Source organism: Acomys russatus, chromosome 2 (genome assembly GCF_903995435.1).
Source record: "Acomys russatus chromosome 2, mAcoRus1.1, whole genome shotgun sequence".
Classification (NCBI taxonomy): Eukaryota; Metazoa; Chordata; class Mammalia; order Rodentia; family Muridae; genus Acomys; species Acomys russatus.
The window spans coordinates 92604201-92632152 of NC_067138.1; the positions used below are offsets into that span (position 1 = coordinate 92604201).

The window sequence follows — 27952 nt, forward strand, 5'->3', positions numbered from 1 at the left end:
ATCTGTAGTTACATAAGAGATCACAAGATAGCTCAGGGCCAGGAAGCAAAAGAGTAAAGGGGGGGGGGGTCCAGAGTCCCATGATCCCTCCTCAAAGGAGTCCCCCTACACAGACCATCCACTATGCCCCACTTCTTAGGAGTCCTGCCACCTTCCAGTAGTTTCTTTGAACCAGAAAGTTATGCATTGGGTTTGTGAGGACTTCAAAATCCAAATGACAGAGGCTAGAGAGGGCTCAGCAGTTAATTTAAGACTGTATCCTGCTCTCACAGAGGGCATCGGTTAGGCTCCCAGCATCAACATGAGGGATCTCACGACTACCCTGTTACTCCAGCTCCAGCAGATTTGATGCCTCTAGCCTCCCTCTATATGCACCTGCACTGGCATGTGTACCCCTACACACATATGAACACACATGTACATAATCTTTTATAAAAATCTAAACCATGGCAGCTGAAAACATAAAAGCATGTTTCCTAGCAGCCTTTATTTGTCTGGGTCAAACATATATTCTGATGTTTTGGCTTTATTTTTAATATAACATCTATACACAACAGTGTATGAGTCAAAAAGGTGCCAGGCAAACACTCCACGGCCAACCATTTTCAGGTCAAGAACTAGCATTGCTGAAGGCCCAGCCTTGGAGTCCCTCTGTGTGTCACAACCGTCTGTGCTCACTCCACTCCTCAGAGGAACCATGCACCCTCCTGCCTACTAACAACATGAATTAATGTTACTTGTTTTTGTTCTGTTTTTGTAAATTAAAGTATAATTACATAACTTGCCCCTTCCCTGGCCTCCCTCTAATCCTTCCATGTGCCTTTAATTTCCTTTGTCTTCTGCTGCCCTGCTACTCTCTCTCAAATTTATGGCCTCTGTTTCTTTAATTATATATACATACATACATACATACATACATACATACACACACATATGTATGTGCATTTATATATGCTGAAGGGATATATATATATCCCTCTCAGTCCATACAATGTTGTGTGTGTGTGTGTGTGTGTGTGTGTGTGTGTGTGTGTGTGTGTGTGTGTGTGTATGACTTCTGGCCATTTGGTGTCGGATAACCAGTTTAAGGACTCTTCCCTGGGAAAGACTATTTCTCCTGCTGTCAATATCCCTTAGTTACCTGTGGTTCTTTATCTAGGGTCGAGGCCCCATGAAGTTTTCTGTTCCGTGTTAGCATGTCATTGGTGTAGTTCTTCCCCAGGTCTTATTAAGTAGTTGTTATTAAGTAGTTCATGAGTGTGTAATGCCACCAGTTTTTGTAGATCACTGATAGACATGAAATCAGATAGGATATATTCCTATATCTGGCTTTTCTTACTAGCGTTCTGTTTGTCTCGCTTGCTTGTAGGATCTTCATTTCTATGAGGTTTATGCATTTAGTTTTTCTATGCTTTCTCCAAAGAACTCGAATAGTCTTGTAACTTGGCAAGTGACCTTTCCCAGCTGCCACTGTTTCCTCCCCGACTCAAGTGGCCTCCCTCCCCCTTCCTGCCTCATCTCTAGAAGTCTTACAAAGCAAAATCTCTAGAGACAGCTAGAAGTCCAAGGTGATATTTAGTTTGGCTGAAGGACGGTAGAAGACGCCCAGTCAGATGCTTCCTGCAGAGTAGGGTGGGGTGGGCTGCCAGAGGCTCTAAATGTCCTGGGTTCACCTGAACGTTTGTCTGATCAGCATATTTTTGTCTTCCTAGGTGTGCCGGAAGCCGAAGTCACTTGGTTCAGAAATAAAAGCAAACTGAGCTCCTCCCACCATCTGCACGAGGGCTCCTTGCTGCTCACGAATGTGTCCTTCTCTGACCAGGGCCTGTACTCCTGCAGGGCAGCCAACCTTCATGGAGAACAGACAGAGAGCACACAGCTCCTGATCCTAGGTAAAACCTCCTCAAAACCACAGCCTCAGTTGGACCACGAGCGATGACTTAGGCCTACCTCCACCTCCTTTTCCCCCTTACTGAACTGAGAGCATAGAATAGGCTCAGTACCCTTCTTTCCCTCCTGCCACAGTCAGCCCTTCCAACAGCAAACCCAGCAAGGGGCCAGCCAAAGCGGATGTGAAACCTGCCTCCACCTCCTGTGACTTAGATGCTGTTGTCTTTGGGAAACCTGACAATCCAGGATTGCCCACATTGCTGAGGGAACGAGGGTCCTCAAGTGGAGCTAGCAGAAGAAAATGATTTTTAATTCCTTTGCTTGATTTTTCTTTGAAGAACAAGTGAAAAACATGGGTTAAAATTTTCATATGTGGAAAAAAATGTTTTTATCCAAGTAGTTTTTAGTCTGCATAAAATCTTCACATGCATGTCCCAGGCATAAGAACTCCTTAATAAAAAGTACATCACAAGTCCTGGTCTAAAATCACCATTTACAAATAAGGACAGGCCCTGCCCACTATCCTCCATGATGTTTCCCCAGGACAGAGCTGCAGCCCCTTCGCCCACTTCTGCCTCCTTTCCACTGAGTCTGGGGGTGGTTGGGTAAAATAGAACAGAAGTTTCTAGATGGAGTCTTACCCTTTAAAAATAAAGCAACAATTAAAGCCTATATCCCAACTCTCTCACCAAGAGAAAGCATCCATTCTAAGGGGCTCAGGGAGCAAAATGTGAGAAATAATAATTGCGTGCCACACATGTACACATGAACACACACTGTGGACTTACACTTGGATTTTCACACCCACAGCTGATGATGCACCCTAACCCCTGCTCGCTCAGATTTCAAGGGCCCAGATGTGGTTTCATCTCACTGGTGGCTGCATAAACCACCAGACTTCATAGGAAGCCACAGAAAGTTGGCTCAGAGAAAAGAAGGATGTCATTTGTTTTCCACTGGGATTCATCAACTGAGCTGTTATTCTGGGGTCACGCTGAGTGATAGTGCTCACCAGTGGGATTTTTCTCCCCAGTAACCCTTCCTTGTTGTCTCTGATAACAGAGGTGGAAGCCTAGAGGTGCTACTGTGACATCAGCAATGCAGTGTTTTCCTTGAATCAGTTCTTACTGCACTGCAAACAGAGTATAGCTGTGAATACAGTGGAGGTCCATGACTCCCTCCCCGTTTCAATCAAACCATGGGAAGGAAACAGTTCAGAGGCTTTGACAGGCATTTCTTTAAAGCAAATGTTGGCGTGGAAATAGCACTTCTTTTTTTTTCCCCCATTGGTGATAATGTGGCTTAATTTTAAAAAAGAGAAATTGTGTACACCAAGCTGAAACTTCATGTCAAGTCCTGACACTTAACTTGTAGTGCGAAAGCTCAGCAAGGAATGACAACAACATGGCCGTCACTCACTCATGCAGTCAATGGGCAGGCATTTGTGAGTGTCACCTCTGAGCTCAGGTGGACATTGGTAGAGGTTTAGGGGAAAATGAAGGAGGCATTTGCCCCTGGAAAATTTACATTTCCACTGGGAAGATAACATAAGCACATAGGAATACACGAGGAGTCACCATAAACACGGCAGGAACAGAAGCAGGGGCTGACATCTGGCCCCAAGGGAATAGAAGGTCTCAGGTGAGACTTGCCTTCCTATTTTGCTTTTAGTAAGTAAAGAAGGAGAAGATGAATAGACACCTTGATCGTGGCTATTCACTCAAAGAGGCCTCTACTACAGTGAGGCGGCTAAGGCCCCGTAGACCAAGTATTCACGTAAGTTTATCAATGGCACAGCCACAGTTCACACTGTGAATTCCTGAATATAAGCACATTTTTCCCTGTGAAAAGGGTTCATCGCACTGTGTTTCTTATGTGGTCACATCATTTCACTCCCACGTTGTCTTCTCTTTGCGGTGGCCTTTGGCAAAGGCAGGAAGATAAGGTGTCTGAAGTAGACACCATCAACACATATTTATGTACAAAGCTGACAAGTGCAAGCAAATGTCAAGCACACATTGCGGGGGTGGGGGGGTGCCTGTCTAAACCCAGTACTGAAGAATTCAGCCCTGACTCCTTGGAAGATTCTACCTGACACCCAATGGGAACGCCTTCCTGACCATCTTCTCTGGGTCCTATTTGGACCTCACAACTAGACTGACTCTCACTGAAAAAAGCACTTGTGCAAACCTCTTTAAATGACTCCTTGGATAGCATTCTATCTGTGGGGACAGTTACAAATTGCCTCATTCCAAAGGATATTATGAGTTAAGTAAAAAAAAAAAAAAATTGGTTGAAAACTACTTATCTCACAACTTGGCATATAGCAAATGCTAAAATTGTCTTTTAGAAACTATCATCTTTGTAACATGTCTCAGCTCATCTACGTTGTTAGAAACACCCAGTGGTGCCAAGCCTTAAAGGGGTATAAAGAGAGAACTCTTGAAATTCACAGGCCTGGTTCTTATTACAGACCTTGTTATTTCAGGCATTAAATATTAAGTTTGAAATTCAGACTCACCTTCATAGGTATACCTTGTCTATAGGAAAAATGAGGTTACAGGTCAATTTCAGCAATACTTGTCATACACACACGGGGGTATATGCCTAGCCTCTCTCCCCCTCAATATAGAGAATATGCTCTAACCTTCTGATTCCTCATCTGTCTTCTCCCAGATCCCCCCCAGGTCCCCACACAGTTGGAAGACATCAGGGCCTTGCTCTTAGCCACTGGACCGAACCTTCCTTCAGTGCTAATGTCTCCTCTGGGAACACAGCTGGTCCTGGATCCTGGGAATTCTGTTCTCCTTGGTGAGTCCAGCCCTCTGAAACATTGGGCAAATATCCAGGGCTGGACAGGATTTATGGATGGGTGACTGCCTGCAGGTGGGAGGGAGGCAGCAGTGGGGGGTGGCCAACAGGAAATCGCTAAATTGCCTACAGAATCCAGACTCACCAGTGGAAACTTGGCTGACTTTCCACACGAGGTGAGTGCGGCTCTCAGTCTGGACTCCAGTTTGTCTGGATTCCAATATGGCCCCTCTTGGGCTGATGCCACGGCGGCCCAGACCCTCTCCTTCAGGGGGATGCACTGAACTCTGAGAAAGGGGTAGCTGTGAGGAACCCCCTTCTGGGTCTCCTCCCCACCAGGAGCCCTCTAACCTCTTACTCAGCTTTTAAGGGCAAAGCTATGGTGTTTGCAGCCTAAAAGCCAGCAATTCTGTCTGGGCCAGCTCTCCCTGTGCAGAGTCTACAGGCAGCCCAGACAGACTTCCTAAGGCAAAACCTCCCTGTCATCCAGCATTGGGGACAAAGCTAGTGCAGACACAACTGGTACAATCCAAAGTAGCAGAGTTTGAGCCCTGGGCTCCTCACTCAAGAATCGCGGGAACAACAGGCCTATGCATATAAAAGAATGTGGACTATATGAGAAGTCTGTATCCCTTTCCTTTTATTGTACTGTGGGCCTAGGACTTAACATTGATTAAGAAGAAAATTCAAAGCTTTCAACCACTTTTTTAAGCCCATAAAACAGAGAAATTCTCCACACAATGTGCCCCCAATGTTGGTAACAGTAGCTAGAACTAGTGTCTTGGCTCAAATTTTAAAGTTCCTCTGTTCTCCCACCCAGATGTTTACCAGTTACACTGGCAACTACTTATCAGAGTAGCCAAGGGCCTCGGTGCATTTAGAATTAGAGAGCAGAGAAAGATTTCCTTCAATTTCAATTTCTATTATCATTTGAAATTAGTGAGGAGCCCTTACGTCTTATCAGCAGATGAAAACACTTCTGTCTTCTCTATTTCTGGTCCTGGTAAAGGTAAGACATCAATTGAATTAACAAGTGGCCATATTCAGTTTCCTAGTGCATGAAAACTTGGCATTGTGTTTTTCCATATCCTAATGATCAGGAGCCCCACAAGCTTCAAATTTCAGTTCCTTAGCTTACCAATGATAAACTTACTCCAAATTAAGTCTGTGCATTATAAACATCATTTAGACCCCTTGTTATTCTGTTAGAGCCCAGTAGCTAACAAAGCACACAGCAATTGCTGTTCTGCAAGCTGACTGGATCACTCAGGTACCATTGCACATGCAGGAAAGGCTCATCGACTCATACCTTTCTGTGACAGCTCTAAGCTCTTTCTCCCTTATTCTGAAATAATATTTTTGTCTGATTTTTAGCCATGGGCAATAAGGATTTATTGTACCTGCTGCTGCATTCCATTGCTGGTTTATGATGCTTTGTTACCTTAGACTGGTATTTAAATCTAACAGTTAAGACACCTTAATATAACAGTCAGCATCCAGACAGCTTCATTTGAAGGAGACAGTGAACCAGTGTTCATAAAGGCCCCGAGTGTAACAGCCAGGGTAAAAATCAGTGCTGCCCCAGCACTGTAGACCCCTGGCAGCCCTGTGTGCAACTGTGGAGATAAATTAGGATCGGGAAACTGTGTCAAATATCAGGACTTTGAGAACTGGGTTTCCACAGACCTGAACCCCCATGATGCTAAGGAAATGTGTGCTAAAAGGAAAATGGATGGGATTCAAATGAGCAGAAGGCAGGAGGAAGGAGATTCAGGATGAGTGAAAGAAAGAAGGAGAGAAAGAAAGAAAGATAAAAAAGAGAGAGAGAAAGAAAGAAAGAAAGAAAGAAAGAAAGAAAGAAAGAAAGAAAGTAAGTAAGAAAGAAGTGTCATGAATTGAATTCTGAGATGAAATGTGCAAGATGTTTATCGGGGATCCTTCTAGAAGTTATTGTAAACAGCATGTCGTCTTTGCTTTGAGCCTGATGATGGGCAGCAAGACTGGAATAGAATCGTCAAGATAAGCAAGGCTCAGTGAGAGTTCAGCTCAAAAATTATAACGCCCTCTATCCATCTTGAGTGTCCTCTGCTATTGACTCAGACTTGTTCGCCCATTTGGCCAGTCAGACAGGTTCCCACCCCCGGCTCCCCCGGCTGAGCCCTCTATTATAAGAAACAGGCCAGGAAGGCATTTGTGCACTGAGTTCTTAAGACATTATAGCAATAAGGAGCATCAAATTGAGAAGCAGCTTGAATTCTGGGCTTTAAAAAAAAAAAAAAAAGCAGATATACTATGATAGGATGCTGAGATGGATACCTAGAGATTTTTAACTTCTGTATTCTGTGTGTGTGGTTATGTGTGTATGAACACGGTTGCAGTCAGATCCCTTAGAGCTGCAAGCATAGGAAGTTGTAATTCACCAGACATGGGTGCTGAGACTCAAACTTAGATCTCCTGCAAGAGAAGTGAGTGTGCTTAACCACTGAGCCATCTGCCCAGCTCCTAGCTCTTGTAAGCAACCTTTGTTTACAAGAGGATGCTCTGTCTAATACTCTGAATGATTGATCTTATTCTAAGGGTAACAAAGATGAAAACGTACATCAAGGATATGAAGCATTCTTCCCACACCAAAGCATCCCTGATGATAATCCTCTTTGCCACTCAGTACAGGCACTACCTTGAAACTCATTAATATCCAAGCCTGGCCTGCTTGATTTCATGGATGAAAACCATTTGCCAGCCCTGTCGTAGCCAGCAAGTGGTTAGGCTCAGGTATTTCTTGGTATATGGGGCTAGCTGGCCGTAACCTAATCAGGTTCTGTGGCACCACGTGGTTCTGTGGCACAGGAGGCCTTGGTTCTCCTGTTTCACTAGAGAAATGGAAGAAGGGCGATTCCAAGTCTTAAAAGCTGCATCTCAGAGCTAGCTCTTATTCACTGAGACCTGGGTGTTGAGATTCCAGTGGGCAGTGAATCTATTTCCTGAAAACGGCTGCTTTAGTTATATGACACACTGGCACTGATTTCACCTCAAGCCACAGCTACAGCTGATGGAGTAGCACTTCAGCGGGCCCTCTAGGTCTCACTCTCCATGAGTGTAAAGTAGAAATTTAGGACTCAAGACTCTGTTGCTCCTTACTCTTGACTATATGGGTTCGATGTGGGAAAATGCCCAATGGAGTCTACTGCATAGAGAGGATCCAGGTTGCCTGAGCCATTGTCTTGGCAACCTAAGCACTATTTCTTCAGAAGCTGGTGATGGCTGTTCCTTCTGCAGGGACGGGGCAAGGGTATGGCTGTTCTAGAAGAAAAGCCAGACCTGTGGCACCACTACCTTTGGGCCAGCCCAAAAGCACCCTACAGTCTCCATTTTCAGAGCAGAAGCATTACCAATCTTCCCGAGGCATCTAAACCTTCTTGTAATTTTGACTACAATGTTTTTAGGAGGACTACCAAGGCCAATAATATTCATCTTTAGGGTAGAATAATTGATTTTCTTAAACAACTTTTATTGGAGTTTTAATTTTCATAGGAATATATCTCCATTGTAGAACAAGTAGAAATCAAGTCAAAAAAAAAAAAAGGAAGAAAGAAAGAAAGAAAAAGAAAAGAAAAGAAAAATGTTAAATAGCTCAACCCCAAGGTAACAAGTGCATATACCTTTGTCTTAACCATGTATATTAACCATATCTTAATATGTAGATCTTTTACATATTTTACCTGAAGTTAGATACATTCCACACGCCAGATTCATGCATTTTATCACTTGATAATACCCAACAAACATCCTTCTATGTCTCTAAAACTTTTCTATAATTTCATTTTTCATGGCAGCCTTGGCAAAAGGTTCTGTGCCTCATTAAATCAGTTCTCTGATGAATCTTGTATTCTTTTTAGTCTTTTCCATTATTTTAAAAATAAATATAGTTAACTTTTTTCTATATCTTCATGTGATCCCTATTTACATAAAATCAACTCCTAATGGTAGAGTTATTATGTCAAAGCTTCATAGTGTTTCGATTGTAGTATCTATTATTCCATTTTCCTCCAGCAAAACTGTATCCCTCTTATATATCAACCAAAACTGAGAGGTCCCATGTCTCAAAAATGTTATGTATGTAAGTTATAACCAAGAGTTTTTAGATTTGTCACTATAATTGTAGTGCACAATGGTGTAAGATAGAAGCAACATTATTTATAAGTGCATTCTTATTTTTATTCCTTTTGAGACTTAATACATTTGTCAGTCTCCTAGTTTCACTTAGGAATTGCTCATCCATGTCATCTGTTCATTTATTACAGCTATTTGTCCTTTTTATTGATCTATAGAACACACATATTTATATATGCTTAACCATTTTGTAGATGACATGAAGCAAATCATACATAATCTAAGACAGAACTTGCTACTACAGCCAATAGACTGGACATACAACATTTCCAAAGTTGCTTTCCACACCTTTGGCTTTTGTTTGTTGTGTTCTTTCCTTTCCCGATCCCCTCTTGGTCTTTCACCCTTTACAATCGCTCCTTGAAACCTTGCTGTCTCCCACCCCTCCCTCCTCAGCCAACCACTGATCTACTCTCTACTAGAGTAGGCAATTGTATTGTCTATGGTGTTACATAAAGAGAACAATGCCATGATTCTTTTTTATTCTGACAGTTTTACACACACACACACACACACACACACACACACACACACACACACTACTATCCTTGTTCATCCCCTTCTTTCCAGCTAGGATTTCTTTCCTTATATAATTATTTAGCCTCATCTATGTTACAACATTTGTCATTAGAGCATTCCTTTTTTTTTTTTTTTTTTTCTTTCTTTTTTTGCTGCTTAGCACTCTGTGTATGGACATTTTGCAGTCTGTTTAGTCCCTCGCCAACTGAGAAATGGAATGGTCAGCTTCTAGTTATTAAAAATACAGGTGGCATAAAAATTCATACATTAGTCTTTGAGTGGACATATGCTTTCATTTCTCCTCACTAAATACCCAGGGGAGACATGGGTGTATTAGATGGCAGGTGTTTGGGTAAGATGTTAATAAACGGTCATACTGCTTTTCAGAGTAGCCAATTACTTCACATCCCTATCAGCACTCATGACTAGGTTCTCCACACCCTCAGCAAAGCTTGCTCTTTGCTGTCTTGGTTTTAGGCCTACTGGCTGTACTGTGATCTTGGTGTGATTTGCATTTGCTTTTTTCTGATAACAGGTGGTGTTAAGCAGCTATCTCTATTTACCATTCCAATTCCCCGGGCAAAATGCCAATCCAGTTGTTTTATCAGTCTTTTAAAGTTGAGTGTTTCTTCACTTAGAATTGATTCTTCAAAAATCTTTATGTAATTTAGAAAGCTATTATTAGATACCTAATTTTCAGACATTCTGTCCCAGCCCGTGGCTGTCATTTCATTCTTGTTAAGGTTCTACTTACTATTTGTGTCCTGTTATGCACTATACTTGGGTATTGTATTTAAGAAATCTTTATGTGACCCAGAATTTTAAACATATTGCAATGGTTCATTGCAGAGCTCCAAAACTATTTATTTTGTAAACAGAATGTTAGTGTTACAAGTTAAATCCTCTCAGTGAACTGTGCTTTGTCTGAAGCAGCATCCACACTATAGAACAGAGCTGACTACTTACAACAGAGGCCATGTGGCCCCTGTATCCTTCATCTGGACCTATGCAGAAAGCATTTTATTAACTACGATGCTGAGGTCTTTAATGGGGATCATAAACCCTGCTTCAAGGTCACACTCTTTCCACTGTCACCTGCCCTGTCACCGAGTGAAAGGCTGAAAAACGAATGTCCTACCAATTAGGAAAGAGGAAGAACCTGTTCTATAAACCCTGGATTTTCTTCCAGGTGACCCCATCAACAAAACGCATAGATAGCTGCTTGTAGCTTAGGGAAAATAGTTCAAGGCTGTGGTGTTGTCTCAGGCAGAAGACAAAAGACAGCCATGCAACCATGACAAGCTGTGTTTGGATATCCAGCATCCCTGTGTAAAAAAGCCACATGTGCTAACATGCATCTGTGTGGCTCAAGAGAGAGACAGGTGGATCCTTGGGTATTAATGGCTAGCTAATGTGGCCATGTCAGTGAGCTTCAGGTTCACTGAGACTCTGTCTCAGAAAATAAGATGGATTCTGAGAAATGCATCCAATACCATCCTCTGGCTTACACACACACACACACACACACACACACACACACACACACACACACATGAGAGGGGGAGGGAGGGAGGAAGAATGACGGGTGGAAGAATATAGTTGAGTATCCCTCTTTTCAGTATATCTTATTTTATTTAGTCTCACGGCCTAAGTGGGAGCATCATAGAATGGGCTCTTCTGGTTTGGCCAGCCTGATCTCTCTCTAAGGCAGTAGTTCTCAATCTTTCCAATGCTATGACCCCTTAATAAATTCCTCATGTTGTGCTGACCCTCAAACCATAAAATATTCTTCTTGCTACTTCTTATCTGTAATTTTGCTATTGTTATGAATCATAGTATAAATATCTATATTTTCCGATGGCTTTAGGTGACCCCTCTTTGAAAGGGTCATTCGCTCCCTAAAGTGGTTGTGACCCACAGGTTGAGAACTGCTGTTCTAAGGACATTCTCTCCTTTGAGGGTGAACAAGCTCAACTCCACAGACCTCACAAGCATCCCTGCTAGAAGCATGTGGCCCAGCCCTACAGGAGCCATTTCCTCCTGCCAGTGATTTTACAAGTAACAGATCTAGTCAGTGACTAGTCCATCATCAGTGCTCCTGGACCTCCTCCCCTTAGGGCTCCAGCACATGCCCAGCCTCACAGCATCTAGCATGTACTCTATATCTCAGAGGCCACCAGGTACCAGGGCCAAAGCCCACAGGGTGTGCTCAGACAATTGTGTTTCCATGCGGACCACCTGTGCACACTCACACAGTTTCTCTACTGAGAACTGCAGAGCTCAACTGGCCCAAGACCTCTCTTAAGAGCAATGGTGATCCATGATCTCATCATGAAAGTTGAACACCTCTTTCTCTGGTACTAAGTTAGAACTGGACCACTCCAATAAGCAATGGCATGCTGGTGGGCAGTCCAAACCTGGAACATTCAGGACCCAGAGCTGGAGTCTTTGGATGGAATTCATAGTGCGCATGTATAAACACCTCAAAGTAGATGGGTGCATATGTTCAGTATGTGGGAGGGTGGTTGCCTCTACAGCCAAAAGAACCTCTTAAGACCATGCATGATCCTTGAGCAGAGATGTACAGTGAGCTACTGAGCACTGCGCATGTCTACCAGAAGACACACTAAGCGCATTCCCAGCACAGGCGGGGATGTACCTTGTGTGCTCCAGGAAAAACAAAGAGGTCAGAGTGGAGTCACAGAGAAAAGATATGAGGGTTGGGAAGCCAACAAGATAGGCAGGAAAGCAGAGGGCAAATTTTGTAAGACCTTGTAAATGGTCACATTAAAACAACAGAGAAAAATCTATAAATGTCCAATTTATAAACTGACTCAATATTGCACTGAGAATCATGAGCTTTTCCAGGACTAGGCAAAGGCAGGCAGAAGTGATTTCTTTTATTGGAAGCCATGTGGCCAACTGCATGCTGTATAGCTGACTCCAGTAAACCAGAGGCTTATCAAGCTGGCTCTGGTACAAGCCAATATTGCTGATTTAATTTGACTCACATGTGTTGGGCACCTGCTGGCCTACCTGGCCCGAAGCTTCAGCAGGCACGTGCCTCACCATTTCCTCCCTCTAGTAAGAGGGGCCCACGTGGATAATAGAACCACCTGGGAAATTTAAAACTATTCCAACAAAGACCAATTAAGCTGGAATCTCTGGAGGTGGAGCTAAGCATCAGTACTTTTAAAGAAATTACTCTCAGGGTCGAGTGGATTGCCAAAGTCACTTCCCCGCTCCTTACTACATGCTTAGAGTAGGAAAGGGGACTGTGTCCTCATGGAGAGTCAGCTAGCTTGGCATACAGCTCCTTTGCTGTTCACATCTAACTGTGCATGTGTCCCTACACTCAAGTCTTGTCTCATACAATAACTCTTTCTGTCACATTTCTCCCTGGTTTTTGCCATTGTCTGGAACTTTCTGTGTCTGAAAGACCCTCTCCTGACCTCAAACTAAACCCTATAAATCTTTGAGTCTTGGATCATGCCCTCTATGAAGTCTCCTTTGAGAACCTTCACCTTGAGTGGTCACTCTGAACCCCTAACACCTGCTCTATGCCGGGCTTGGGGAAACTTTTTGTGTCAAAAGAAAACTGGGTACTGTTTTTAGGCGCTGTGTTTTGTGCCTGCCTCTGTTGCACCAACTCTTCTTTGTGATTATAGAGCAATTTTACCGCCCTGGGCAGCAAGTAAACCAATGGGTATGGTTATGTTCCATAATGGTAAAAATGTATTTTCCAAAGCAAGGATCCAAGGATCAAAGCCATAGTTTCTCAACATTGCTCTGCATTGCTAACAGGCCACTTGGTGTTACTAGGGAGATTTCAGGCCTGCCACATGTCTCTAAAAAGAGCTACATAACCATTTTACAGCAGTTTAAAACAGGAGCTGTTGTCAGGACCTTGGCTTAGTCCTCTTGAGTCATTTCCATCTCTGACTTCTATTCTAATTGCATTTTTTTTTTTATCTGTCCCACACACCTCTGACCTCACCCTTAGACATGCACTTCCTGATTCCTCTGGTATATAACCTGTAGCAGACACTTCCTAACACCAGTTCTGAGGAAATGCACACTATGACATCAGTGGATGTCCCAGGCCACATCTGTTGGGAGAGCAGTTTTCATCATGATCCCTTGGAAAATTAAGAGTATCCTTACTTCCTTTCCAAAGATAACTGTGAGAACAACAGGTCTTGAAGGCCAAAGGTTAGGTAAAAATTAATTCACAATGGGGACCCAGCCCAGAGGTGTCAGAGACTGTGATGCAGAGGAAGGGCAAGGCAACCTGAAGGGCAGGGCCAGCATCCTTGATGAGGAAAGCTAGTGCAGAAAGACATTTACCTTGACCCTCCTCAAAGAACACTTGGCATCTGTTTCCTCACTTATACTAGGAGGCTGAGATTTCATGCCACAGAGAAAACACGTTTTGTTTCCTAAGGCATCGCCCACAGGAAAATATGCTTTGTCATGAAAAAGAAAGACCAGTGTTTTGTGGCTGTTCACAGCCCGTGTTTATTGACTTTACTTCTGTTTTAATGTAAAATTAGAAGGGGATAATAGAAATTCATAGGGACTACATGGAGCTCAGCAGCACATATCATGTAAAACAAGATTAGTATTTCAAAGGGTGTTTTATGGGGAAGCCATGGGAAGAAGTGCAGCCGTTCTTCAGGGCGGAGTACACACCCATAAATATAAAAAGACACCAAAGCATAAGTGACACTTAAAATAGCTGGACAGAGAGCAAGGCAGTAAATCCCCCTCTTGCCACTGTCCCAGGCCATAGCAAGGATCCAGGCATGGATTTATTTTAAGATTCTAGATAATCAGGAAATGGTGACCTTGAAAAAAATTCACTCATACTTGCTCCTGCCCTGCCTTGGCACCAAGACAGAATTCCCAGGCCAGTGCCCTCCCTAGCGTGCCCAATGGGAGTGATGTGAATGTGACTGGTGTCCCCAAAATAGACAGGTATTGAAAGTCCACTAGTGGGAAAATGAGGAACTCTACACTTGCCCTAATAAATCCTTCCTCACCATGAAATAGCTCTTGAAAACACCCCCTCGTGTTCTGTGCCCCTCTGTGTGTTTGTGTGGTGCTAGAGTGGCAGTTTTACGGCAGCTGCAGTGCCCAGAGGCAGACTATAGGAGAGAAAGAGCAGGATTGTGTCCCACGGTTTGTTATGATCTGTGAAAGGAGAGACAGACCCTCCGGCCACAGTTCTTGGCCAGCTCTGTAGAAGAAAAGGCACCTCAGTCGAAAGACCCAATTTCCAAATCCACAGATCTGGGTCCTCGTTGATACATTATCCAGCCCACAGAGCTGATTCTTGTGAGAATTCAATGAGAAGCTATGTGCAGTGTGCCCAGCTTAGTGCCAGCACAAAAGTGAAAGCTAATACATGTCCACTTTTTTGCCTGGAGTACTTCTGCTGTTATAAACCTTTCTTCTCCGTGGCCTACACTAAGCTCTTCCTTACATTTGAGGCACAATTGCTTGCTGCCATCTCAAATGTTAAGTAGTAGCTCGGAAGATGGGTGCCTTCTTAGAGGGTTCATATGTGGTACCTTCTGGGTAGGAGTACAGAGGAACTGACTCAGGTACATGTATGGGACTTCATATATAAAAGATCAGCCACGCGTGATGACAAGAAACCAGTGTAATAGGAGGAGATGTGAAGGTGAAACAGCCACTCTGGGAATTAATAAAAGGCCAAAGTTCGGTTCTCCTGGAAGACCTCGTCCCTGCCATCCTCAAATGCCCGTGCCACCTTAATGGAGCCCTTCCCGTGAATTTCAGAGTACAGCATAGTAATCAGAGAAAGCTCTGGAACCAGCATGCTTGGCTACACTACCTACCTACTGATAGCTGAATAGCCTTGAGCCATATGCAAGCTCTGCTGCCTTAGACTATAAAATGAAGATGGATGGCTGTATAACCTTTTGGAGTTCTTGAAGGGGACAAACATAGTATTTAAAGGGCTACAGTGGTGTCTCTGCACATGGTATGTGTTCAGTTCCTGTAGGCCACCACCTGCCCCAGCCTTTCCCTTCTTGAGGAAGCAGAATGGGAGAAGTTAAGACTAGGACTTGGTGGCCAAGTCCAAGCAGCAGGGATAAAGAGATAAGCAGATTAAGACCTCAGCCAGCCTACTTTTTCATTAACTTACACATCTTACACTGTTCTTGGGTCTTTAGCTGTTTACTTGTTAAACTCACTTCCTTTTTAGTCAAATTCTCTTTAAGAGTTCCAGCTCACCACAGACAAATTGAGCAAGAGGTCTGGGCAGCTACTTAGCCAAAAGGGTAATGCAAACATGAACTTTGGGGGTTGTCCTCTGGTCAAGTCACATAGCCTGAGTCTTCCTTTCCTGCTTTTAAAATGGGGTGATAACCATTTCAGAATGGGTTTGAGAACCAAATGATATAATGCATAGTAAACACATTTTTGCAAGCTCTAAACCACTCTCTATAATTTATTGGCTAGGTTCTTCTTAAGAAGCAAGAATGAGCACAAAGTAGGGCTCCTAGAACCCCAAGAAAGGGGTCAAACTCTGAGGAGAGGTCCTAGACCATGTAGGAAACTCTCCTAGCTAAGAGCACTTTCTTTCTTCGCATTCATCTTTCGTGTCTCATTCTCATATGCTCGTTGGAGTATAGGAGTGTTTTCTCTGTAAGGGTCCTTGGGTAAACGGGATGCAGTCTGCCCCAGAGAATGGCATCTGAGAAGACCTTGGGAAGAAGTGGGAACTATGTGGCATCAGGAAGGGTCTATAGGATTCGGTGGGCCCAGGCCAAGCAAGCACAGGTGGGAATTGGAACCACACACTCCCCTCCTGGAAAGCTGTGAAGATACAAATAAAGCAAGGAACATGTTTCTGTTTGAAGCCACACCCTGGGCCTCTGGAGTCCAGAGTCTTGATCCTTTTTGTGTGTGCAAATAATTGATGCACATGTAACTCAGCAGAATCTAATCCCCAGCGAAGTCCATCTTATCCCCCTGGGGAGAGGGCATGGCGGGGTGTCCAGTGTTCCCCCTTTTCATGTGCTGTGTTTAGTTAGAATTTGGAGAAGTGGGTTTGGCTAATGTTGTAAAAATAAGGTTAGTTTCATCTCTTATATAATTAACCTCTGCCTATTCTATAGCAGGAAAACTAACCAGCTTCCACCTTTCCTACACTGTTTCCTTTACATCTTCTGGGTAAATGTTTGCAAGTCATCTCATCACATATATACTCTATAACTTCCTCTTCTGCCCATCACTAGACCTATAATTGTAGACTCCTGGGAGCCTCCTCAAATCTTAAGGCCCCTAGAGTTTAAAAAGTATTATATAAAAGGACTAAAGTTGTAGTTTAACTTAATTTTTATTTCAAAAAGGTACTTTATAAGTACATAAGAAACTGACATTAACTTTAAGTAATCAGGTATTTGAGAGATTATGTATCAGGAAAAAATTTCCATCTTGATACATATCAAATTTCAAATCAAGCATATGTATGGACTATACAAAATCAAATGACTAAAACCTGGAAATCTGGTTCAATCCCACAAATGTCTTTTGCCCATCTCCGTGTACCAAGAAGGCTCTATACTATCTCAGTCCTCACCAGAGAATATCAGTTGGGTGCTCAACTCTGCTGAGCCTCATAAACAGGCCGGCCTGAAAAGCTTCTCCCCTGTGCACATTAGAAGGAGGGAAAGGCCAGAATAACATTTGGGCATTGTTTCAAGCCCAGCAAGGACTACAGTGGTATAGCTCACCTTGATTTCCTTATAGCTGCTTTCATGTTTTCATTGTAGAAAACAGAAGGGACATTTTCCCAGGACACGTTCATGCAAGGACTGTGGGTTATTACATAAAAAGGATTATCACTCTTCTTGGGGAAATGGACAATTCAAAGGGCGCTCTGCTATTCCTCACCTCTAACAGCCTATCAGAGCAAACCCTAAGAAATGTATTGGGCCAAAGGGGAACAAATGATGATTACAGTGGCTTACCTACTGACTGTGACATAGAACCTGGTGATACATCGCCATCTACCAAGCCGTTCAAATTCTTTCACCTACACTTTTAACACCTTATCTCTGAAAGGTACATGAAAGACAAGTTCAACCCCAAAGTCGTCATTCTACCGAGGCCTTTTTTATGTGAAAATTCATTGTAATTATAGAATTCCTTATTTCTCTCTTGGCTGAGTAGCTCAGAAATAATGAGCTGCCTACATATTGTTTCCAAGGAGATGAGACCAGAACTTCATTCGAGGCCCTTGGGGACCCTGGCAGGAGCCACTGTGTGCTGCCTGTGACTCTTTGAAGTGGTGTCAAGACAGATAAATCAGCAGAAGCCTGTGTATCTGTTGTCCTGCCAGCTTTCTGAGCCCAGAAAAGGAATTTGGGCCCAAAAGAAGGTGGCCATGGTACTCCTGTACGCACAACTAACACTGCACATCCTCTCGACTCTGCCCTATCATCTTGTTTCCAACACTTCTTAGCCTCTCAGATCCTGGCTGGGTGCTGTGGCTCAGAGACTGGCTCAACACAGTTAATTCAGGGTGATATAGTGGAGATTTAGGGTCTCACAAGGTTATACTGAAGTATTTCTGCTAAGGACCCTGAAACCATGCCAATGACAGATGCAGAGAGAAAATGATGTCAAAAAGTAAATGGAAAGCTGAGTAAAACAAAGATTCTCCTAAACAATCATGGAAGAAATATTTAATTTTAGAACCTAACCATGCTCCATATAGAACTTGACTTGATTATTAAATGATGTGTTTGGGTCTGTGTATCCATAAGTTCCAAGGATTCAATCAGATAAAGATCAACTGTCAGGAAAAATTAACCAGCACACACACTCTATTCTCTAAATAAAGCAGGAAAGCAGCTATTAACAAATCATATACATTACTACATATGATTGCAAACACAGCAGAGAAAGTGTGGATATTACATGTAGATACTGTGCCGTGTCATACTTGAACTTTCTCTGCTTTCTATGCCCAAAGGTGTCCAGACACTGTCCTTCCATACATAGCATGAGGTTCCATTCTTGGGTGAACATAAATTTTGTTTATATTTCCATAATCCATAGATTCCTGCCATGCAGAGAGCCGTCTTTGCTCTTTTCTTTATTTTGATGTTTAAAAAAGATAACCCCAGAGGAAGCCAGTGAGACCTTAAAATAATTCCTGTATCACTGTCACATCCATTCCTTGAGAACTTTATTACTTCCTGGCACAAGAAGCTATTCTAGGCTCATTTTGAACTCACCCTAAGCCTAGAGAGCACAGCCTTGCCTCTTCAGACTATTGCAATTTGGCCACTGGGCTTTGTTCTAAAGAACTCTTAATTTTGGTTTTTTTTTTTTTTTCATTTTGTTTATTCATTTTATGTCCTGATGGAAGCCCCCTCCTCTCCTCCAGGCACCCCCATGTCCCTCTCCTTCTCCTCAGAGAAGTGGGAGGTACTCCATGGGTACCAACCTGGCCTGACACATTAGGTTGCCACAGAGCTAGGCATATCCTCTCCCACTGAGGCCAGACAATGCAGCAGCCCAGTTAGGGGAACTGGACCCAAACGGAGTCAGTCAGAGCCAGACAGGATCCACATAAAGACCAAGCTGCATATCTGCTACATATATGCAGAGGACCTGGGACCAGCCCATGCTTGCTCTTTGGTTGGTGGTTCAGTCTCTGTGAGCCCCCATGAGCTCAGGTTAGTTGACTCTGTAGGTCTTCGTGTGGCGTCCTTGACTTCTCCAGCTCCCTCAATTGCTCTCCCAACTCTCCCATAGAACTCTTAATTTTGTGATCAACAAAGCAATCAATTAACTAGTTTTGCTCAACTTTAAGAGCTGTTAAAATTGGGAACAAAGTCATTGGCATCAGCACAGATGAAATAAAGACATTCTCTCCCAGGTACTAGAACTAAGAGCAGAGAGTCAGAGCAAACTCCGGGTGGAGAGAGAAAGGAACCATGTAGGCATGTGAGTGCTCTGAGCACTAAGCTGATTTGTCAGCATCTTTGTTGCTCTGCATCTGTGTTCCACAGCAGTCCACACTCACACCTCCAAGATCTGTGCAGAGACAGAGAGTTTGTGCTCGCCTTCCACATGATCCTATGTGTTGACTTAATACAAGTTTTCTTTAATGTACTTTTGCTAAGAAACCATCTCAATATTACATAAATCTTGATGGGACACTTAATTTTTCTGCCTGGTCTATTTGAGATATTTTGGACCCCACTACCCTGTATATATTCCCTTGAGGTTTGCTACTTGTGCCAGTAGCATCCTTATAGCAAAAGCATCTAACGGCGGATCACACATTGCATTTAGTTGCTGTGCCTCTTAGTTGAACTTCCTTGACTTCTGAAGCACACAGGTTTAGTGGGATTTTTATCATGTATCCTTCAATCAGGTGTGTCTGAAGTCACCTCATGGTTAGTCAGGCTGTGAGTGTTTGGCAGGAACCCAAGTTCATCTCCTTGCCTCCAGTCATATGATTATGACAGCAGTGGTACCCTCACACGTGTTGTGAGTTACATTTGCCTGATAAGATGTCTGCTGGGTTTTCCTCTGTAAAGTTATTCACTTTCTTTTGTCATTTGTAATAGTCATGGAGAGGCACTTTAAAGTAGTGGTAAATATTCTGTTCTAGCAGGGACTTAAGTCATTTTGCACAGTTCATGGATGGATTCCTGCCATCCAGAGACCTCTCATCTTTTGCTGTCCTTTTTATTTTGATATAAAAGAAACTCCAAGATGCAACCTCTAAGACTTTAAAATAGCTCTTGTGTCTTTTGACACTACCATGTCATTCTTTGAGAACTTTATTACTTCCTAGGCCAGGAAGATATTCTAGGTTCTTCTCAGACTTTCTCCAGTCCTGACCTACACAATAATTCTGGAAGTTGCTACTGGGTGTTATTGTTGTCAGTGTACATAAGCATGTATATGTAGAGTTGCACACACACTTAACTACTATTTCTATATTTAGCTGTACATTAAAGCACAAGTTCTTGCTTGTATCTCTAATTCTGAAGTAACACTATAAAATTCAGCCCCTCTTTCCTCTTTCTGTATTTGTTGGTCTATGGCCCCTAATGTTCTTAATATATTTACAAATTTGAAGCCCTCTCTACATAGGCAGTCTCCTCTCTCTGCTGTCTCTTGTCCTCGATCTTATGCCAGCCTTATCCCACCAGCATTCCCTCACAGTCCACCAAACCACTGCCATGAGTATCTTAGTCCATTTTTTCTTGCAATGAGAGAGAGAGAGAGAGAGACTGACTCAGTAATTCTAGCAAGATTTGGAGGGTAAGAGGCTTGTGTTTCTGGGGCTGAAACTCCAAGAACATTGCATTGGCATCTTCTCAGAGCATCACGTGGGCATCTTCTCTGGGCATCTTCTCAGAGAATCACATAGGCATCTTCTCAGAGCATTGCATGGGCATCTTCTCAGAGCATCGCATGGGCATCTTCTCAGAGCATCGCATGGGCATCTTCTTAGCTCTTGATGAGGCTATGTTTCTGCTTCAACTCCTGGTAGAAAACAGAAGGAGAAGCAAATGTGTATAAAAGATGCCAGACTCATCCTCCTTCCCGGTTGTTCTTGTGAGAAAACAGTAATCCACTTATGAGGTCTCTGTCCTTCTGATTCAAACACCTACTAGGCTTCACCTCCAAACCACACATGTTCCAACATTTGAGTCAAACCATAACAACATCCTTTGTGTGACTTCAGTCTCCACTGCTCAGAATTAGTGTCCCATCCTCAACTATCGTGGCCTCTCCTCCTCTCTGAACTTTTACTTCAGTTCGACTCATACCCTGGGTGTTGAACTGAATTGTTTAAGAAGGAGAGGAAAAAGGTTGAGAAACTTCTGGTGCAAGACAGAAAGCAGATTGCTGCCAGACCCAGAAGCTAGAAAGTAAAAAGGTAGATAGCACGGAGAATAGGTGTTGCCTCTAGAACCCTGGGGCAGGCAGAGGGCTGGTTGGCCAGGGCTCTGACTGCCAGGAGGGCATCCACACATCCCATCCTACCTGGTGTCACCTGGAAAGTACTCCTGTACTGTATATTTCTAACTTTAAGGAAGGGAATGTTGGTGGTGGTACCCTTTCTACTGCTGCTGTCTACATGGGGATTGTTAGCCTAGAACCAGGAGCTCGTGATACTTTCTAGGCCCTAAGCATACATACAAATGTGTCGTTTCTCATAAAAGAACATAGAACTTTATTTTCAGAATCTCTACGAGATCTGTGATCCATCAACATCTACCTGCTGACTGTACAAAGGGTTAACAGAAGACCCAATCTTACCTGAAGTCAAAGCAAAGCACATTTAAAAAAAAAAAGAAAGAAAAAGAAAAAGAAAATATATTTGTTGGGTAGGAAGTTTGTAAAGATGAAAAACATAAATTTTATATTAATTCACTAATGATACCATAACAACGTACCACAGACTTTGTGGTCTAACAAAACACAAATTTAGTTGTAATTGTGGAGATCAGAATTTCAAAATAGATATAACTAGACTGAAATCAAGGTTGTCCAAGAAGCTTCCAGAAGCTCTAAAGGGATATCTAGTCCCTAGCTTTACCAGCTTCCTGACACTACCTCTGTTCTTGGGCTGTGACTGTTGTTCCGTCTTTAAGGATGTGAGAGAACACCCCAAATCTTCCCCTAACACTACCTCTGTTTCCCCTCTTTTCAGTATTCTATTGATTGCATTGGACTAACCCTGATACTCTAGAATAATCCCTCCAGTCAAGGTCTTTTCATAACCTCATCTATAAAGTGCAATTACCCTGTAAAGTAGCACTGTCATAGGTTTTCAGGATTGAGATAGGAACTCTTGAAGATGGAAGCTATTGTTCTGCCTTCAGACTACAAAATTCAAGAATTAAATAACATACCAACCATCATGCTTTGTTGCCCAAATCATACATTAACCTCACAGCTCTGGATGACAAGTTGTCAATGCATATCAATATTCTCCAGTGATACTCATTAACCCAGCTCCAGTGAGATGATGTAAGGACCACCAGTACACAGGACAGAGCTGCTAAGGAACTACTGCCCTTGGCATAGTTTGTGGCTATGGAAAACTGGAAATTATGTAACTGTCATAGATATAGCATAAATAAGAGATCCCGATACATTTACAATTAGACTCTTTGGCAACAGTTTTGAGGAATAGGGTAGATAGATCTCTAATCTATTAATGGGAAGACTCCAAGACTCACTAAGCTACCTGTGAAATGTGTGCATCTGTGGTGTTGGGAGGGCCAATATCCAGAAGCATCTATCTCTGAGTAGTGGGAATTGAGGGGTTTCTCAATTGTTATAGTTTTCTGAACTTCTAATCCATAAAGAACTTTCGCTGGAATTTTTTAAAGCAGCAAATTGAGACTTTTAACTAGGAAAAGAGGTATCGAATTCTTTTTCTGGTGAAAATAGCTGTTTTCTTTGGAGGTAGAAAATATGTACTGCACAGGCACTTAGTGGTTTTACTGGACCATTTGTTCTCAGCATACAGAAACCCTAATGATCTCATATCCTAGACTATACCTCTTTAGAAACATAGTTGGATTTGGGTGCAGCCATGCTGATTCACTTAAATATCTTCTATGGTTGCTTCCAAGTTACAATGAAAGCTGAGCAATGACAGAGATCGTATGGCCCCATCTAAAACGTTGACTATCTACCACTTCACTGATAAAAGCCCTCTTGATCCTGGCTTTCTTATCAGCACCAGTGACACTAATCCACTACTCAATTTCTAATCAAGTCTTTTTGACAGTCAGATTACAATATATAAATATCGTATTGTAAATACTTATCATTTCAGAACCTTGCCCTTCCCCCTTCCCCCACCATCATAGCCCAAAAATGCATTTAGGGAGGAGAAATCTCAGAACTATATGAAAAGGTGGTTTTCCTATGTATATTATCTAGGATTTCCCATATTTGCTCTCTAGAGAGATTCAATAGTAAAATTTTAAGAAAAGTCTAAATCTTTATATTAAAGTAGAATATTGGTATCCAAACTGAGGCCCCTATTCTGTCTAATCCTGAACCTTTAGGGGCCTATGCCTTTAGTATATTTGCAATGCCTTTGGGAAGATCTGTGGGAGCATTCTGTCTCCCATCCTGCATAAACCAATGACTGCAGATATGAGAGAGAGTACAGACAGAGACATTTGGGAGATTCCCGAGCAGAAAGAGAAAGTAGTAGACTGAGCATGGTCAGCAGAATAGGCCTGTCCAGGAGGTGGGGGGCGGGGGCCAGGAGGTGGGGTGGGGGGCAGGGGCCAGGAGGTGGGGCTGGGGGGAAGCCTCAAGAGATAATGACAAGGAGAGAACCAAGAGAGGAAGACATGGGTGGGGGCAAAGAGAGAGACTAGCTGAAATAGCTGGAATAGCAGGGTTATAAGGAGAAATGAGCTACTGGGGGCAGGAAGCTCCTATGCTGGGAAGTTTACAGGTGGGGAAGAGGGTTAGGGTTAGAGTTAGGGTTGTTAGGGTTAGGGTTACTCACTCAGAGCTGCTCAGGGTTAGGGTGAGGTTAGATACTTGCACTATTTGAGGGAGCCTGGAGGACAGCACGCACATTGATGGGCTAACAGGTACCACGAATAGCCATTTCTGGCTTCTGTCAGTGATAAGGGAACTGGCACCTTGGGTAGAGAAGAACTGTTTTGCAAGTCCCGGGGGAATGCTGCCTGTTGTCTAACTGCCAGAATTTGGCCCCGACACCTCCATGGTTTACAGAGAGATCAGGCACACAACCTTTTCCAAATATGTTCTCCACCCCAGAGTTCAGCCTCCTGCTGTCCTCACGCTCCAGAAAACAAAGAATCCAGAAGGAAGGAAATTTAAGCCAGCAGTTACCTGTTCCCATCTGGACAGTGTGGGTTTTGCCTCAGCCAGGCCTAGACTGCCCCAAAGCCCAGATTGCCCAAGGAGGCAGCACTGGTTCAATGGCCTCTAAATCCAAATCATTTTTTTTTTTCAAAAGTCCAAATTTGCCCAGAGGATCTGAACCATGCCAGCCATCCTTATGCCTTCAGGGAGCCTGCTGAATGCCCCCAAGGTGGCTCAGAAGCCAAAGCAGCACATGAAATATTGACTGCAAACAACCATCATCACATCTGCACAGCCACCATCAGCTCTTCACATGGCTATTCCATGACTACCATGGACGTCCCAGTACCGGCTGTGGGTTTCTGACCTCCTTAAGATATCTCTATTTACGGGTGCCTAAAAAAAAAAAACCACACGCTTTTGGAGCTCGCCTGCCAGAGGCCAGACATCGCCTGCCAGATGTGTTACTGTCCATCCTGCAGCATTATCCCACATGCTTGCTGCACACTTCTGTCCTCACCCTTCCTGAACCTTCCTGTGGCTCTCATCCTTCCTCCAGCTTGCCTGTTTGACTCCTGTCTTTATTCTCTTCACTCACATTGTTTATTATTTTCTTTACTTTGCTGAGAAGTTCCTAGAGCCTCAGGACCCAGGAGGCTTATGCGCAAATAATAAATTCAGCGAAGGTCTTCACTTTCCCCAGAGCCCCGCCCCTCTGCTGCTCTCTGGAATTCCTCTTCAGCAGTTGCTCCTTCCTATGCCCTACCAGTGAACCCCAGCACGGCCTCTCAGGATACCTGCTATGAATATTAGCCATTCTTCATCTCCGCTGCTGTTCTGTGGCTTTGGTTCAGTAGAAATGAACTGAAATGGGGTGTATACAGGGCTCTGAGCGAACGTTCCGTGTGTGTGTCTGTGTGTGTGTGTGTGTGCGCGCATGTGCATATGGGTTTTTGTTTTTTTATTTTTTGTACGGGTTCTTGCTGGTTTACAGAGCCAAACCTAGCCTGAGTTCATGAAGGCATGTTAGCTCTGGGCAGCTGCAGGCTTGTATTTATTCCCTATATTCTTCCTAATTTAGATATTTTCTAGCTTTCCTCTCCATTGGCTGGAGGGACAGTAAGCAAAACTACTTTGTTCAGGAGAGGTATGTACACTGCCTAGGGTCAACAGCTTTTACCCTGACCCTGCTGTTTCCATGCTAGGGCAGTCACACTTCAGTAATACTCCCAATGTCCTGAAGCAGCGGTTCTTTTCAGCCAAACACGAAACACCAGCCTCCTTCCTTACAGAGGGTGACTTGGGAATTGCAGATGTAACCAGATGGAAGCGTTCTGACTTGAGTGGGGTGGCCTTATGTGGTCCACATCTGGGGACTCGTGGACAGGCATCTGGTCAGTGGACTGAGATTCCTCCCTGGACCCCACACAGCTGGCAGCTAGGCCTCCCTGGGGGCCGTCCAGTTCTGCCCGCCCCCTTCCGGCAGGCTGGGGAGCACCTGCCAGCAGCCTGAAGGTAAAGTCAACCGGGGATTTATAAACCCAGAAAGTTGAAACTTTTTAAAAATGCTGATGTGTTTTTAAGAGGTGAGCTTTATGCCAAGAGCCTACTGGCAGAGAGGGACACGGGGGGGAATTCTGTGTAGTATCCACTTGTGATAAGTTAAATCTCAAACAATTTTTACTGGGAATTTTAAAAACGGAACCAGTTTTCTTGACCCTGCCTTCCCCTTTTCTCTCCACACTCCTTCTGAAACGAGGTCCAGGCAGCCCTGAACAGTATGACGTTCGACACCACCAAACTCTTCTTTAAATAATGAAATCCTGTTTTCATAGCCAAGGGTGAGTGTCTCTGTGTCTTAGACATGGGCATCTCACCTTCCTAACCTGTAAGGGCATATCCAGATCCTAGGGTATACACACTCGGCCAGAAGTACCTAAATCACCATAGCGAAGGCAAGGCCTCAATCGAGCTATAAATCTGGACAGAGTACTTCTCATGCTGAGAAATATATCAAGTTCTTCTACCAGATGCCCAGGAGCATGGGAGACATCTGTAGACCCTTGGCCAATGGAAACCCAAGGTTTGCCCTTAGGGGCAGAAGGACATTTGGGGAATGGAAAATGGGCTCGTGTCATTCCATTTTTTCCAGGAATGTCTTCAAGTTTGTTTTCTTTGGGCAACTGTAGATGGGAATAGCCCTCGCCTGGTTATTTGACCAGCTTATTGGGAGGTCCCAGAAATCTGAGGGAAAATTAGAGTTGCTAGTCTTCTTCGATGGCCTTCTGGGGTCCAGCTGACAAATGGGGAGTCAGGGCCTGGGGCTTTCCAATATAAATTAATCATTTCTCCCAGGCCACTTGCCTGGTGCCAGTTCCCACTTACTCTCTGCTATTTTAGAAGCCATGCTTGTTGCCCACGGGGATCCAAGCTGAAAAAAAACACACACACACAGGGTCCACAAGAGGCAGAAGAGTAGCATGCCTGCTTTGGTGGGTCACCCCATGGCCCCCAGCCTGGGCCCCCACACCCTCTCAGACCACTGGCAGACCAGAGAGGCCGCTATAAATTTTAAAGTACCGAGTGAGTGTTTTCCAGTTTTGTAAAAAATTAAATTAAGGAAAGGACTTCCAGACTGACTATACCGAGTGCCAAGTTTCATCCCAACACACATCATTTTTATAGTAACGTTTTTAACTCTGTGAAAAACAGAGAATTATAATGAAAATGCTGACAGGCCTGGAGCCAGCTCATGAAGTAATAATGCCACATCTTTAATATTTTTACACAGCATGGCCCAACCTGCCACAGCCCTCCTTCCCTTTAGATACAGTGAGATAAGTGAAAATTCCCAGAGCGCTGCTTTCTTCTTCCCCTCCTGGACTGTATATTCTCATTCCAAGGCTTTCTTCCTCCAGAGCTCCTGAGCCCAGTTACGTACAGGCTTTGCTCTGTGTGACTGACACATCAACCTAAGCTTCCCCCGCCCACCCACCCCTCTGGAGAAAGGGAGGCAGGGATATGTGCTCTGAAACCTCATTTCTACTCATTAAGGTTCAGAACTCACAAAAATCAACTCCGGATATGTGGCTCACTCGAGTGACAGACAGCTAACGAGCCTGGAGTTGGCTTGATCTCACCTACGAAGGAGCCCACAAAGTAAGCTGCTTGCCAAAGCTCCCGGTGCTTTTCAGGCCTTTAAATCACCAGCAACAACAGAAATCGAACTGACTAATGATCACTGTGAGTTCAGTGCCTTGCAGGCAGCCTTATCACATGGCCTTTAAGGTCTTGCATATACAGCATGCAAAGCAGCTGGAAGGCGGGGCCACCAGGCCACCCACTTTTCTACCCCAGTGTTTCCCTCACCTGTCAAACTTGGGCTGTCTCCCTGAGACAGGCTGCCACTTACAGTTCTAAAAGCCACTGTAAAATCAGGATGCAGAGCTAATGAAAATCAGTGAGGGGCATTTACTAGAAGCAAGAATGTCAGCTGGACTGAATTCCTGGGCTTGCTGGAGCCCACTGACTCCACTATGTGTGGAACAAATGATGAGGAATTCCTTGGCCTTTGACACATGCTTCCTAGACCCAAATAGTCTTTGGCATCCTCCCTGCTTTCTAGCACATACACGGATGGTACAGACATTAGGAGGAAATACAGAATTTTTTATATAATCTTTCT

The 27952-nt window shown here is 43.7% G+C and overlaps 1 protein-coding gene across 1 annotated transcript in view; it reads left to right on the forward strand.

Moving 5' to 3' along the window:
• The window catches only part of Adamtsl1 (ADAMTS like 1), a 915031-nt gene that overhangs the window by 874314 nt on the left and 12765 nt on the right, over positions 1-27952 (forward strand). Inside the window, exons 23-24 of the mRNA XM_051163985.1 lie at positions 1713-1892; positions 4567-4701. Coding sequence (XP_051019942.1) covers positions 1713-1892; positions 4567-4701 — 315 coding nt within the window. The remainder of the gene's footprint in view (positions 1-1712; positions 1893-4566; positions 4702-27952) is intronic.